The sequence below is a fragment of the Grammomys surdaster genome, unplaced genomic scaffold (genome assembly GCF_004785775.1).
Source record: "Grammomys surdaster isolate TR1022 unplaced genomic scaffold, NIH_TR_1.0 172, whole genome shotgun sequence".
Lineage (NCBI taxonomy): Eukaryota > Metazoa > Chordata > Mammalia > Rodentia > Muridae > Grammomys > Grammomys surdaster.
This window is the reverse complement of record NW_021604620.1, coordinates 393213-404743: the sequence shown is the minus strand read 5'-3', so window position 1 is coordinate 404743 and position 11531 is coordinate 393213. Positions and strand designations below refer to the sequence as shown.

The following is an 11531-nucleotide window of genomic DNA, read 5'->3' as shown; positions in this document are numbered from 1 at the left end:
CATCCATCCATCATCCATCCATCATCCATCCATCATCCATCCATCCATCCATCATCCATCCATCCACCATCCATCCATCCATCCATCTATCCATCATCCATCCATCCATCCATCCATCCATCCATCCAGTATGGTTCAAGGAGGCATCAAATCAGCTTAAGACAGCTGGAGAGAGTCCACTTACTTCTTTTTCACAAAGCAGATGATGAGTCCCAGAGCAAACAGCAGCAGAGCCCCGCCTCCTGCTGCACCAATGATGACAGCCAAATCTGTGAGGAGAGACGGGAAGGCAAAAGAAGAGAGGAGAGAGTTAGCATAAGGAAGAACTGGATAGGTCCACAGCCCCCAGCTTCTTCCCTTCTGAATACAGAGTCTATAAAACTGAAGGTGATTGGGTCAGTTCTGAGCTTTGTCTTTAAAGGAACTGTCAGCTGGTACTTTTCCATGAGAGGAAGCCAGCCAGTATATTACAAGTTTGATTATGAAGAGGCCACTCATGTTAGTCATACGGAGTCTCCCTGGGTACAAAACTCAGTTAAGCTAAGAGGGAAAGCCGAGGCCTCAGGTTCACGTCTCCAGTTGAACTATTCTATTTGAGCTGTTTGGTACATGCATATGAACCACTGTGTTGTCTGAATTTCTGATCCATAGTTATGAGCAAACAAAACAGTTACTGTCTAAGTCAGTGGTTCTCAAGCTTCCTACTGCTGTGACCTTTAACACAGTTCCTCACATTGTTGTGACCCCCAACCATAAATTTTGTTGCTACTTCATAACTGTAATTTTGCTGTTATGATTCACAATGTAAATATCTGATATGCAGGATATCTGATAGGCCACTCTTGCGGGGGTTGCGACCCACAGGTTGAGAACCACTGGTCTAAGCCAATACAATCTGGAACCGTTTGTATGTAGCACTTAGATACATGAAACATATGGGGGTGGGGCACCTACCATCCACCCAATGGTTACTTCTGGCTTCCATTGGGTGTGTTCCCTGGTTACCAGGCTGTCTTAGAGAAGGAAGAGCAGAGGAGCAGAGGGGAGAGCAGAGACTCAAACATCAGAAGGAGGGAAGGACCAGGTCATTTCATCTGGATTATCTTTTCCCCTACTGTACAATGGAAAAAGAGCACAGATCTGAGAAGGAACATATACCAGACAGGGATTTAAGGTTCCTTGCTTGCTCATGAAGAGACAAAGGGTGAGATTCAGAAGACACAGAAATAACTGACTGAAAAGGACAGCAGGAGAGGAAGACGGTCAAAGTGGTAACCTCAGAGGTGAGAGTTCTTAGTAGTGGCTTCTCTCTCCCTCTCCTCCCCCCCCCCCTCCCTCTCCCTCTCCCCCTCCCTCTCCCTCTCTCTCTGTCTCTCTCTCTCCCTTCCCCCCTCCTTCCTCCTTCTCCCTCTAGGTCCTCATATTTTAATCCTCTTTACTGAATCCCTATGATGTGTCATCCTTCACTCTACAGATGAAGATCACAGGAATGAAGAGAATTCCTATATAGATCATGGAGTTCAACAGTGAAGAACTGTAGCAGAAGGATCCAGATGAGTCAAGAGAACGTGGCAGAAGATGTGTTCTGCTTGTTCCTTCTATGCTTCCTTCAGTGTCTTGTGCATTTCCCAACAAGGCCAGCAGTGGAGCGTCAAGCAAGCTCAAATGTCTCAGATCATTTTGGCTGGGACCTTTGTGAATGTCAGTATACAGTCAAGATCAGCAAAGTCTTGTAATCAACCTGTACAGCCTGCAGATGAATAAGTGGGACCAATAAGCCTAGCTCAGAACAGACTTGCCCAGACAATGCGTGAGCAATAATAAATGCTGTACAATAGCTGACTGATTTGTGGATAGCTATGACTCAATCTGTTTCCTGACTTGCCTCGAAAGCTTGTTCCCTGCCCCTCAAGTGCCAATTTTTCTTTCCTTCACCGTCTCCAGGAGACTTTGAAAGTTCTTACCCACAGTCTTCGGGGTAAGAGTCACCCAGAAGAGCAAATCTAGCTGCTTGCCATTCATAGGGCTGCAATTGGAGATGTTAACCCAGAAGCTGTGATGGTGGAAGCTTGGCTTAGGCGGGACTTCCTCCTCCAGGCTGAAGATCTCCTCTGCCCGGGTCTGCTGCTCCTGGATGATCATGAATGCACGCCCTGACTGGCAGGCCAAGCTAGAACGCTCTTTGAAGAAGGTCAGACACGCCACTTGGTTGCTAGGAACGCTGATATTCCAAGACACCGAGGAGAGAGCAGGCAGGCCACGGTCCCAGTTGGGTGATCTCAGGTAGACCTTGTTTTTTGTGTCTGGGGTCACCGTGAAGATGCCTTCTTCTGCAGGAAAGGGAAGAGATCCAAACAAATGTTGTCTCACTCAACAGAATGGAGAGAAAAGGGAGTGTCAGGGATACTGGACAGCCTACCCCAGCTCCATCCAACAGAGCTTTCTGCCATGATGGGCGTGTTATGGGTTATGACTGTTCAGTAGGTAGCTATTATTCACGTTCGCCTGGTGAGCACTCGCTATGTGCCCACTGTGTCAAGTCGTATAGTCAGCATCTAAGTTATCCCCTAAAGCTGTGTACTACAGACCCAGTCACCAGTCCACAGTACTACTGGGAGATGACAGGACCTGTAAGGGGAGAGGCCATGTAGAAGGAAGTTAGGTCACCAGAGACATACCGGGGACTATTGGGACCCTGTCCTTTACTCTCGTTTTGCTTTCTGGTGACCACGAGGTGAGCAGCCTCTCCCATTACACATTCCTACTGTGATGTATTGCTCCAACACAGACCCCAACAGTGACTGGATCTACCAAGGATGGCATTCAGTCTGAAACTGTGAGCCAAAGTAAACTTTTCCTGCATGTAAGTTCCTCACCTCAGCAATGGAAAGCCAATACAACAGAAGCTCATGTTTTTCATTCATTCAACGTTGATTTTGGCTTACGTGTGGTTACTGTATTGGTTAGTGAAGGAGTCCTCTCTCTTAGACTAGGTGCCCAGGTTCATTTCAAACAAACAAACATCAGAACAGTTTGTCAAATGAGGGTTCTCAGAAATATTCCCAACATGGCAATCCCCCTGCCCCACTCTACTGTGGGAGTGGGATATGTCTATGTCTGCCCCAGAGGACAAATAAAAGCTGCAGAAATCTAGAACTGAGATGTTGAAAGGGCCCGCAGGTCCAATGTAGCTCCAAACGAGATAAGAAGTAACATTCGGTCCTGAGGAGAATAACCTTGATTTTCAAAGGCTTCCCAAAGGGGATTCCCTGGTGATCATGGAGATGGGAATAAGGTCAACCTGAATTGACCTTAATCTATCACCAAAGTTCCATGTCTTTCCCACTGTGCCACAGAAAAGTCAGCCTCAAATAAAGGTCTCAGCCAATTTCAAAATGACCTCTAACGTGACACAACCATCCCTGACCTCTCATGTGACACCACCATCCCTGACCCCTAATGTAACACCACCATCCCTGACCTCTCATGCGACACCACTACCCTTAACCTCTAATGTAACACGACCATCCTTGAGCAACATGTATTGGTGATTTGACTTTTGCAATCAGGTGACCCCAGAGAGCCATTTAGACTTCATTTCTCCCTCAGAGCACTGTGGACCTTGACCTTGTCTCTGCTTATAGAACAGGACCCTTGTGCCTGCTATTTCTTCCCCAGGAACCACTCCCTCCCCTGCTGTGCTCTCCACGGTATACTGAACTGTCATAGCAGAATCATATAGACAACCCAGAGCTAGGGAATGGTTTGTCATTTCTCATTTTTCCCCTGTCAGCTTCCCCCAAAAGACTAGAACCCGAGTCGTTGTCTTGCTGTCTACCAGCCATACCTCTCACTGTCAGAAACATTTTTCAAATTTTTAAGTCTGGAAATTTCCACAGGAGGCTGATGAAAAAGTCAGGATTAGGACCCAATGTCCTGCACTTGTAATGAGGAACAAACTCAGGCGGCAATCCCATCTCTCTAAATTATGACTCTTTTCCTTATGATGGACTGTACCTGAAAACTGTGAGCCAAAATAAACCCTTCCTTAAGCTGCTCCTGCTTACGTATTTGCTCACACAACAGGAAAGCAACTAATACAGGCTTATACAAGAGGCGATGAATGCCTAACAAGAATGGCTTAGGGGACTTTGTGGTGGATGAGCAAGGGAACACTTACCTTTGAAATAAGGTATGAGGGACACTGTCAGGCTTTGCTTGGAGATGTCTTGTTGGAAGCTGGGAGCATATGTTCGCAGTGTCACCGAGCTATTTTGCTTCACTTGGATCTTCTCGATGGAGCCTCCTGGGCAGAAGGAACCAAAGTACAGGTCCTGGCCAGGGGGGATGCTGGCCACGTGGTAGCTGAAGCTGGCATTACAAGGCCTCTCTCGTGTATGCTGCTGCAGCTTCTGGCCTGGCACCAGCATGAGGCTGAGTCTGTCCTTGGGCACCAGTAGCTTCCAGGAGAAGTCATGGAGCTGCACAGGCAGCTGGAGGATATCCTTAGGCACCTGCAGGTTGAAAGGCCTGTAGCAGTAGCGGTACTCCAGACAGCCTGGAAGAGAAAGTTCGTAGTACTCATGTGCAAGTGGGTGGGGAGTGCATGCACCCTCCTTGGCATGCAGGTTGGCCTAAGGACAGAATCAGGGACTGCTTGCTTTCCTTTCCGTTCATGACTCTTCCCCAGCTTTCCTGTCTACTCTCTATCCTTTGCAGCCAAGCTCCTGTGGGTACTCAGGACAGAAAATCTCTTCTTGTTTGTGTCTTCCTTTGTCTGGGGTGCTAAGACACAAGTCTCTACCCCAACATGTCCCCACGTTTCTGTGTCATGCTAGAGCTGTGAGTGACATCATGGCCATCTCAACTTGCACCGTACACCACCACCTCTTAATTGGGTGGCTTCATGTTACTCTAGCTCCGGGACTCTCAGCTTCCTGTCAGAGATCATGGTGTCTCAGCAGGAGGTGACTGAGTTTTCTTTTCTTCTTTCCTTTGTGATAGGGTCTCTTTAGGTCACTCTGGCTGTCCTGAATCTCTCTATGTAGACCAGGCTGGCCTCGAACGCACATCTACCTACCTTTGCCTCCCTAGAGCTGAGATTAAAAGCATGCACTAGTACACCTGGCTCAGGTTTTTTTGTTTGTTTTGTTTTTAAAAGACAGGATCTCATATAGCTAGGCTGAAACTGTGTAGCCAGAGATGACCTTGAACTGCTCCTCCTGTGTTCACTTCTCAGGTACTAAGGTTTCAGGGGAGCATGAATGGTTTGTGCATGGCTGGGGAGAGCCCAGGGCATTGTGAATGCTAGGAAATCACTATACCAGCTGAACCTCGTGTCTGGTCTTCAGTACGAGTTTGGCTGCACTTGTTAAGACTTTCACAAGCCACAGAAAGAGCCAGGCTAAGTCCATTCTGTTTGTCAGGGTCTTATTTTTTCCCAGGCTATGCTTGAAGTTGTGTAGCTAAAGCCAGGACCTAATGAATGCTATGAAAGCAATCTACCAAGTAAATTACATCTCTGTCCCCCAGGAGTCTAAGTTCTCGACAGACAAGGAATCAGGAAGTAGGCAAGTGGAGACAGGGATGGTACAGCTGACCAAAGGAGGACAGGACTTCCCCGGGGGAGGCTGGCAGGTTGGGCAGAGACAAGCAGGGATACAGAGCCTACTGTGACCTTCTGAGGGATGAATGTTCAGCAGACACCTGTCCTGTCTAGGCATGCCAACACTTGCAGATTCTCTCTCTTGATCTTGTTCACCTTCCCTCAGTGGTCATTCAGACTACACCCTTTACAACCCACCTACTAAGTTCCACTAAGGGTAAGACGGCTCAATGGGTGAAGACGCATGCCACCAAACTGGACAACCTAAGTTTGATCCCTGGAACCTACATGGCAGAAAGAGGAAACTGATTCCCACAAGTTATCCTCTGACCCCTTGCACATGTGAGTGTGTGTGTGTGTGTGTGTGTGTGTGTGGCTGAGGCAAGGGATGAGGAGAACCTATGCAGTCTGGGCTTCTGGGTAATGATACATATAGTCAGGGTTTTTGGTAAGGGCATACTTAGGGTTTTCTCCACATTCACCCACAGGCGTGTCAAGTCATCGCACAGGAAGGAAATCTTGTATTTGGAGCCAGCTGTCAGGGTGACATTGGTACTACAAGTCCGAGACTCTAGACACACGAAGCACCCAGGAACAAACCTGCGGCCATGTTTGACTGGCCGTGGCTCTATGGTGAGCGACATGGTTCGCTCTTGACTCAGGTCCACCATGTAGGTTTTATCTGAAACCACAAAGAGACAAGGTGTGAGTCATAGACAGGCAGCTACCATGTGAAGTGAGCAAAGTGACAAGGCACCTGGTGTGGAGTGAGCATATTCAGACATTTGTGTGTACACACACATACATACACACCACACATACACATACCACACACACTTTCTCAGAACTTCCTATGCCATTCTCTTCCTCTGAGACGCTCTGGGTTCTGAGCTTGCTCTACCGTTGTTGAACTGTAAGACTCAAGACCGAATTAGCTAAGACTACGTAATGTTTGGTATGTTTAGCACAGGGTTTAAAGTGAGTGTGTCCAAGGTGGTGATGGTGGGGTGGTTGTAGCGGTTGTGATGATGGTGACGGGGTGGTGTTCAGCCAAGAATTATGACAGTCACTTCCCCACTGTTATCCACCGATATGAATGATGTTGACTGACACTCTGGTCCCCACTGCAGGGTCAAGGCAAGAGAGGTCTTGCAAGACAACTTTTCAATGTTCTCATTGAAAATAGACTAGCGGAGGCTACAGAGACGGCTGAGTAGTAAGGGCACTTGTTCTAAAAGAGGATCTGAGCTCAGTTCTTAGCACACACATCAGGTGGCTCAGAATGGCTATAATGGCACCTGCACATACACAGTTTACACACACACACACACACACACACACACACACACACACACACACACACCTTAAGAACAAAACCAAAAATCAAACCAGCTACGACCCTGAAGGCAGGACTGTTTGCTTCTTACTTTGTTAAAGTCAAAGCGTCTGCTCAAGTGTCTACCTGTGAGGCTATCTCCATGTGTAACACTCACTTCCTGAAACTCCTGCAGCGTCCAGAGTCCACATTTTCCTGGCTGCTCTATATGCAGAAGAGGAAGCCACCTCACCTAAGGCAACACAAGGTACAGGAGGGAGAGCATAGATCACTCACTGCTTTCATTCTGTGGACGTTGGACCAGGACCTGAAACTGGAGCCGAAGGATTCCTGGGTTTTGAGCATCCTGGTCACAGCCTTGCAGGGAGAGGTTGAAGTTCCCAGCCATGTTTCCTGGCTGCGTGTCCTCCAGCCTGAACACCTCCGGGTTGGTGGTGGATCCTGGGATATAATATTCAACGCGCTCCTCCTTCCTCTCACAGTTGGAGACGTTGAAGTTAAGGAAGGAGACGCTGGCCCTTAGGTGTGCAGGGACAACAAACTGCCAGGTCATCAGCTCATCTTCAGGGAAGCCTTCTGGGTAGTTGGCTGACATCAGGGTTGCTGAGCCTTCGCCCTCAAATACTGACTCAATGATGCACAGGCCTGTTGAGACAGATCCAAAACAGGAAGAAAGGAGATGCTGCTGCCTGGCCTGGTTGTCCGTGACTGAGGGAGAGGTACTGGGGCATGCAGGACTCAAGAGTAGGGCTGCACACAATATTTATACTGAGGGTGGTGATTAGGAACGAAGACCCATTAGCAGTGTGTGAGCGAATGTTTAATAACTGACTGGGTTGGGGGCAAGCCAGTTTCTTCAGTGTACTCTCGTCTCCTTGGGGTTAACATAGTCCCCAGGGCTTAGTTAAAGCTGCCAACAGATCTGAATGTGGAACTGAGCAGTGTCTGACACACGTACATGCACAGGCACACACACATCGTTGAAAGAGCATAAGGCTATAGCAGAATCAGAAAAAGTGATTAGCTTTAAGAACTACCTTTGCTTCTAAGGCGGTTTACTTGGCTTCTACAATGTTTCTACCAGAAACTTTACAAGTTTCTACAATGTTACTTTGGGAATGCTGAGCTGTTGATCTCTGTCCCTCCCCTTCAAGATCGATTCTCTGGAAGCAGCATGAGTGAGGAAAACCAACACAGCTGTTGACTCACTGACATGTGCAGAGAAGACAGATGGCAGGGTGACGAAGTCAGAGCAGTGCTCTGTGAAAGTGGGGCTCTACAACCAAGCCCATGTCTTCCCTGCCTCTCTCCCGAGAGGTTTCTCTGTGTAAGAGCCCTGGTTGTCTTGGAACTCTCTTTGTAGACCAGGCTAGCCTCAAACTCACAGAGATTCGACTGTCTCTGCCTCCTGAGTGCTAGGATCAAAGCTGCCACACCCTGCTCCCCCTATATCATTTTGTGAAAGAACATTATGTGCAAAAGGGACAAAGAAGCTGGACCTGGCAGTGCACATTTGGAACACCAACACTGGAGAGACGGAGGCAGGAAGATCAGGAGCTTAAGGTCAGCCTTGGTTACATAGTAAACTTGTAGCCAGTCTGGGCAACATGAGACTCTGTCTTAAAAAATAAATAACTATTGGTCAGTAGTGGCATAAACTTTAATCCTAGCACTCTGGAGGCAGATGAAGGTGAATTTCAAGGCCAGCTTGGTCTACAGAGTGTGTTTCAGGACAGCCAAGGGTACACAGAGAAACCCTGTCTCAAACAAACAAGCAAGCAAGCAAGCAAGCAACAAACAAATAACTTCCTGACACTGCGTGCTGACTGCCCTGGAACATTCTGCATCCATCCATCTGATCACATAGTGGGGTTAGGAGGTGCGTGCTCACGTTTGATAGAGGATCGATTTGCAATGCTGAAGCCTGAGATGTTTCTGGGGTGGAACCAAGGCAGGTGTAAAGCCATCTTCACACCCTCTTGCATCTTGATCCGGGACACGGTGCCATTACTGCAGAAGGTCCCAATCCTGACCTCAGTGGCATCTATATGGCCACTGATGGAGTGGGTCACCCCATCCGCACAGCTCTCGCCTGGCCCAATCTGCCTCAGTCGAGGGGTTGCGAACTGCAGCTCCAGGCCAATGCTCTTATGAGCTCTGACGTCCCAGATGAAGGTTCTGTTGAGGATGGGCAGTTCTGATGTGGACGGCTGAAGACGAACCTCCCCGAAAGGACATGGGCCTGACATGCAGTCTGTAACATAGACACAAAAACAATTTTTTGATCATGGACACTGCAAGGCTCATGCTGTTCTTTCTCCTCAGCACCTAAAGTAGGCTCTTTGGGATTGTGCCCAGGTGCTGTTACCACCCCTAATGCTCAGTGGTGGCCTTTAGTGCCTTGGCTGGGGACTTGTTTTGAATCAGAGAGGCCTAAGGCTTGGCTTTGTTCTCACTCTGGGCTGCAGAAGGCCTGGCTCCACTGCCTCAGGTGATACAACCTGGGGCTGACAGTGTATCACTTCAGTCCTGGAACATTCTGTTTCACCCAGGAGAGGCTGGACTTAAGCAAAAAATGATTACTCCATGTTCAGTTTCCTCTGCTCCCTCTTTCTGTTCCCTCTGGCTGGGCTGCTGCTTCTGGGGGGCATTCCCTTGTGGCGGTTAACCTCGACTGTCAACCTGACAGTCTGGTATCACCATGGAAACAAATCTCTGGGCCTGTCTAGGAGAGATTTTCTAGATTAGATTAGTTAAGGGGGGAAGACCAGCCTTGAACGTGGGATGGGGTCTTGAATAAAAAACAGAAAGTGAGTTGAGTACCAGCGCTCATCTTTCTCTGCTTCTTGACTAGAGATACAATGCAAATAGTTGCCTCCTCTCCTGGTGTCTCTCCTCTATGGTGGACAGGATCCCTTGGAACTCTGATCCAAGTAAAACCCTTCCTTCTTTAAGTTGCTTTTGTAGGCCATTTTGTCACAGCAATGAGATAAGTAATAATACACACACACACACATCCACCTTTGTACTGAAGATACCGAACACTGTTTCCCAGACTCTGTGCTTGGTATCTGGTTAATTGTCACCAGCTGGCCTTCTAAAGGAGCTACAGGGAGCCTGCACATTGGGGTAACTTCCTTCCTGTATTTGGGAATTAATTTCATGGTTTTGAGGGCACGATGCCAGGCTCCACCTTTTAAGCTTCCTTTTCCTTCTTCATCTCATTAACGTACTGGGCATAATCACTGCTCTCTTGACTCCATTAGCAGAGCAGGGGAATCATCTTAAAGCTAGTAACTAATTACATCCTTTGCTACATTGTGCTTCCTAAGCCTTTAAAACCACAGGACTGTTACCATCAAGGAGGATTCAGAGAAGACTGAAATAAAAGAAAGCAGGCAAAGGCACTTGAGGGTTTTTGTGTTGTACATAGAGGATGTGGAGGTACAGGGGCCTTGGGCCATGTAATAAGAACCCGTGGGTCTTATGTGTGCTCCACTTGGGTGGTGGCAAGTACTATTGATGGGGTTCAGGAAAATGTTTGTTTTGTGAGCATGAGGACCCTAATTCAAATCACCAGTACCCCATAAAAAGGTGGGCAGGGCATCTGGGCAGTGGTGGCACCCACCTTTAATCCCAGCACTTGGGAGGCAGAGGCAAGTAAATCTCTAAGTTCTTTCTATAGAGTGAGTTCCAGGACAGCCAGGGCTACACAGAGAAACCCTGTCTCAAAAAAACAAAAAGGTAAGAACAAACAAACAAACAAACAAACAAAACCAAGTTCCGGCAGTGCATTTCTGTAAGTGCAGCATTGAGGCACAGAGAGACAAATGGACTCAAGTTTTTAAAAGCCAGTGAGAGATCTTGTCTCAAGGCAATAAGAGCAGTAAAGGAAGGCAGCCAGTGTTTGGGTCTGGCTTCCACATGTGCATGCATGGATCTGTGTATGTATACATTCAGGTGCATATATATACCTCTTACACACTCAGAACCTGGGTGGGGCAATGCAGACCTGTAGTCACAGAGCTGACTTGAGGGCCAGCCAACCTAGCTAATTAGTGAGTTCCAGGTTCAGAGAGATATCCCGTCTCAAAAACTACTGTGGAGAACAGTCGAGGAAGACAGACACTGGACATGGATCTCTGGCTTTCACCTTCATGTGTATGGATGTGCACACAAATCACGCACACACATACACACACACACACACACACACACACTCAACTCCAAATAGAATTAGGAGACATCAAGAGCAGCCTAAGCCCTCTGAGATAATCTGCATCAAACCTCTCATTATTGCAAAGCAACCCTAGAAGCACCTGGTCACTTGCAGATACAGCTGACTCAGCACTGAAGCCGGACTGGGCTGTCTGTGGTCAGCTTGCATTCATGTCAGGGCCCCGCACAGCCAATCCAATAAAATAGGGTCAGATAAAGTGGTGATTAATGTGCCCAAAGTTAGACTTGTGTGTCAGTGAAGACCGTAGCTATTTTAGGACCTCATACGTACGTCATTGTGTGAATGAGGCAGCTCTTAGCTTTCCACTCGTGTGTGTGTGTGTGTGTGTGTGTGTGTGTGTGTGTGTGTGT

The 11531-nt window shown here is 47.8% G+C and overlaps 1 protein-coding gene across 4 annotated transcripts in view; it reads right to left on the bottom strand.

Moving 5' to 3' along the window:
* Cdcp1 (CUB domain containing protein 1) overlaps positions 1 to 11531 on the bottom strand; it is a 35537-nt gene that overhangs the window by 3744 nt on the left and 20262 nt on the right. For 2 of the 4 annotated variants that reach the window (XM_028767344.1, XM_028767345.1), the window contains exons 3-8: positions 8833 to 9195; positions 7218 to 7586; positions 6066 to 6287; positions 4181 to 4558; positions 1965 to 2330; positions 185 to 269 (exon numbers count right to left, since the gene is read on the bottom strand). In XM_028767344.1, coding sequence (XP_028623177.1) covers positions 185 to 269; positions 1965 to 2330; positions 4181 to 4558; positions 6066 to 6287; positions 7218 to 7586; positions 8833 to 9195 — 1783 coding nt within the window. Of the gene's footprint in view, positions 1 to 184; positions 270 to 954; positions 1115 to 1419; positions 1751 to 1964; positions 2331 to 4180; positions 4559 to 6065; positions 6288 to 7217; positions 7587 to 8832; positions 9196 to 11531 lie in introns of those variants that run through there. The other 2 variants (XR_003711394.1, XM_028767346.1) reach the window with 2 other exon arrangements.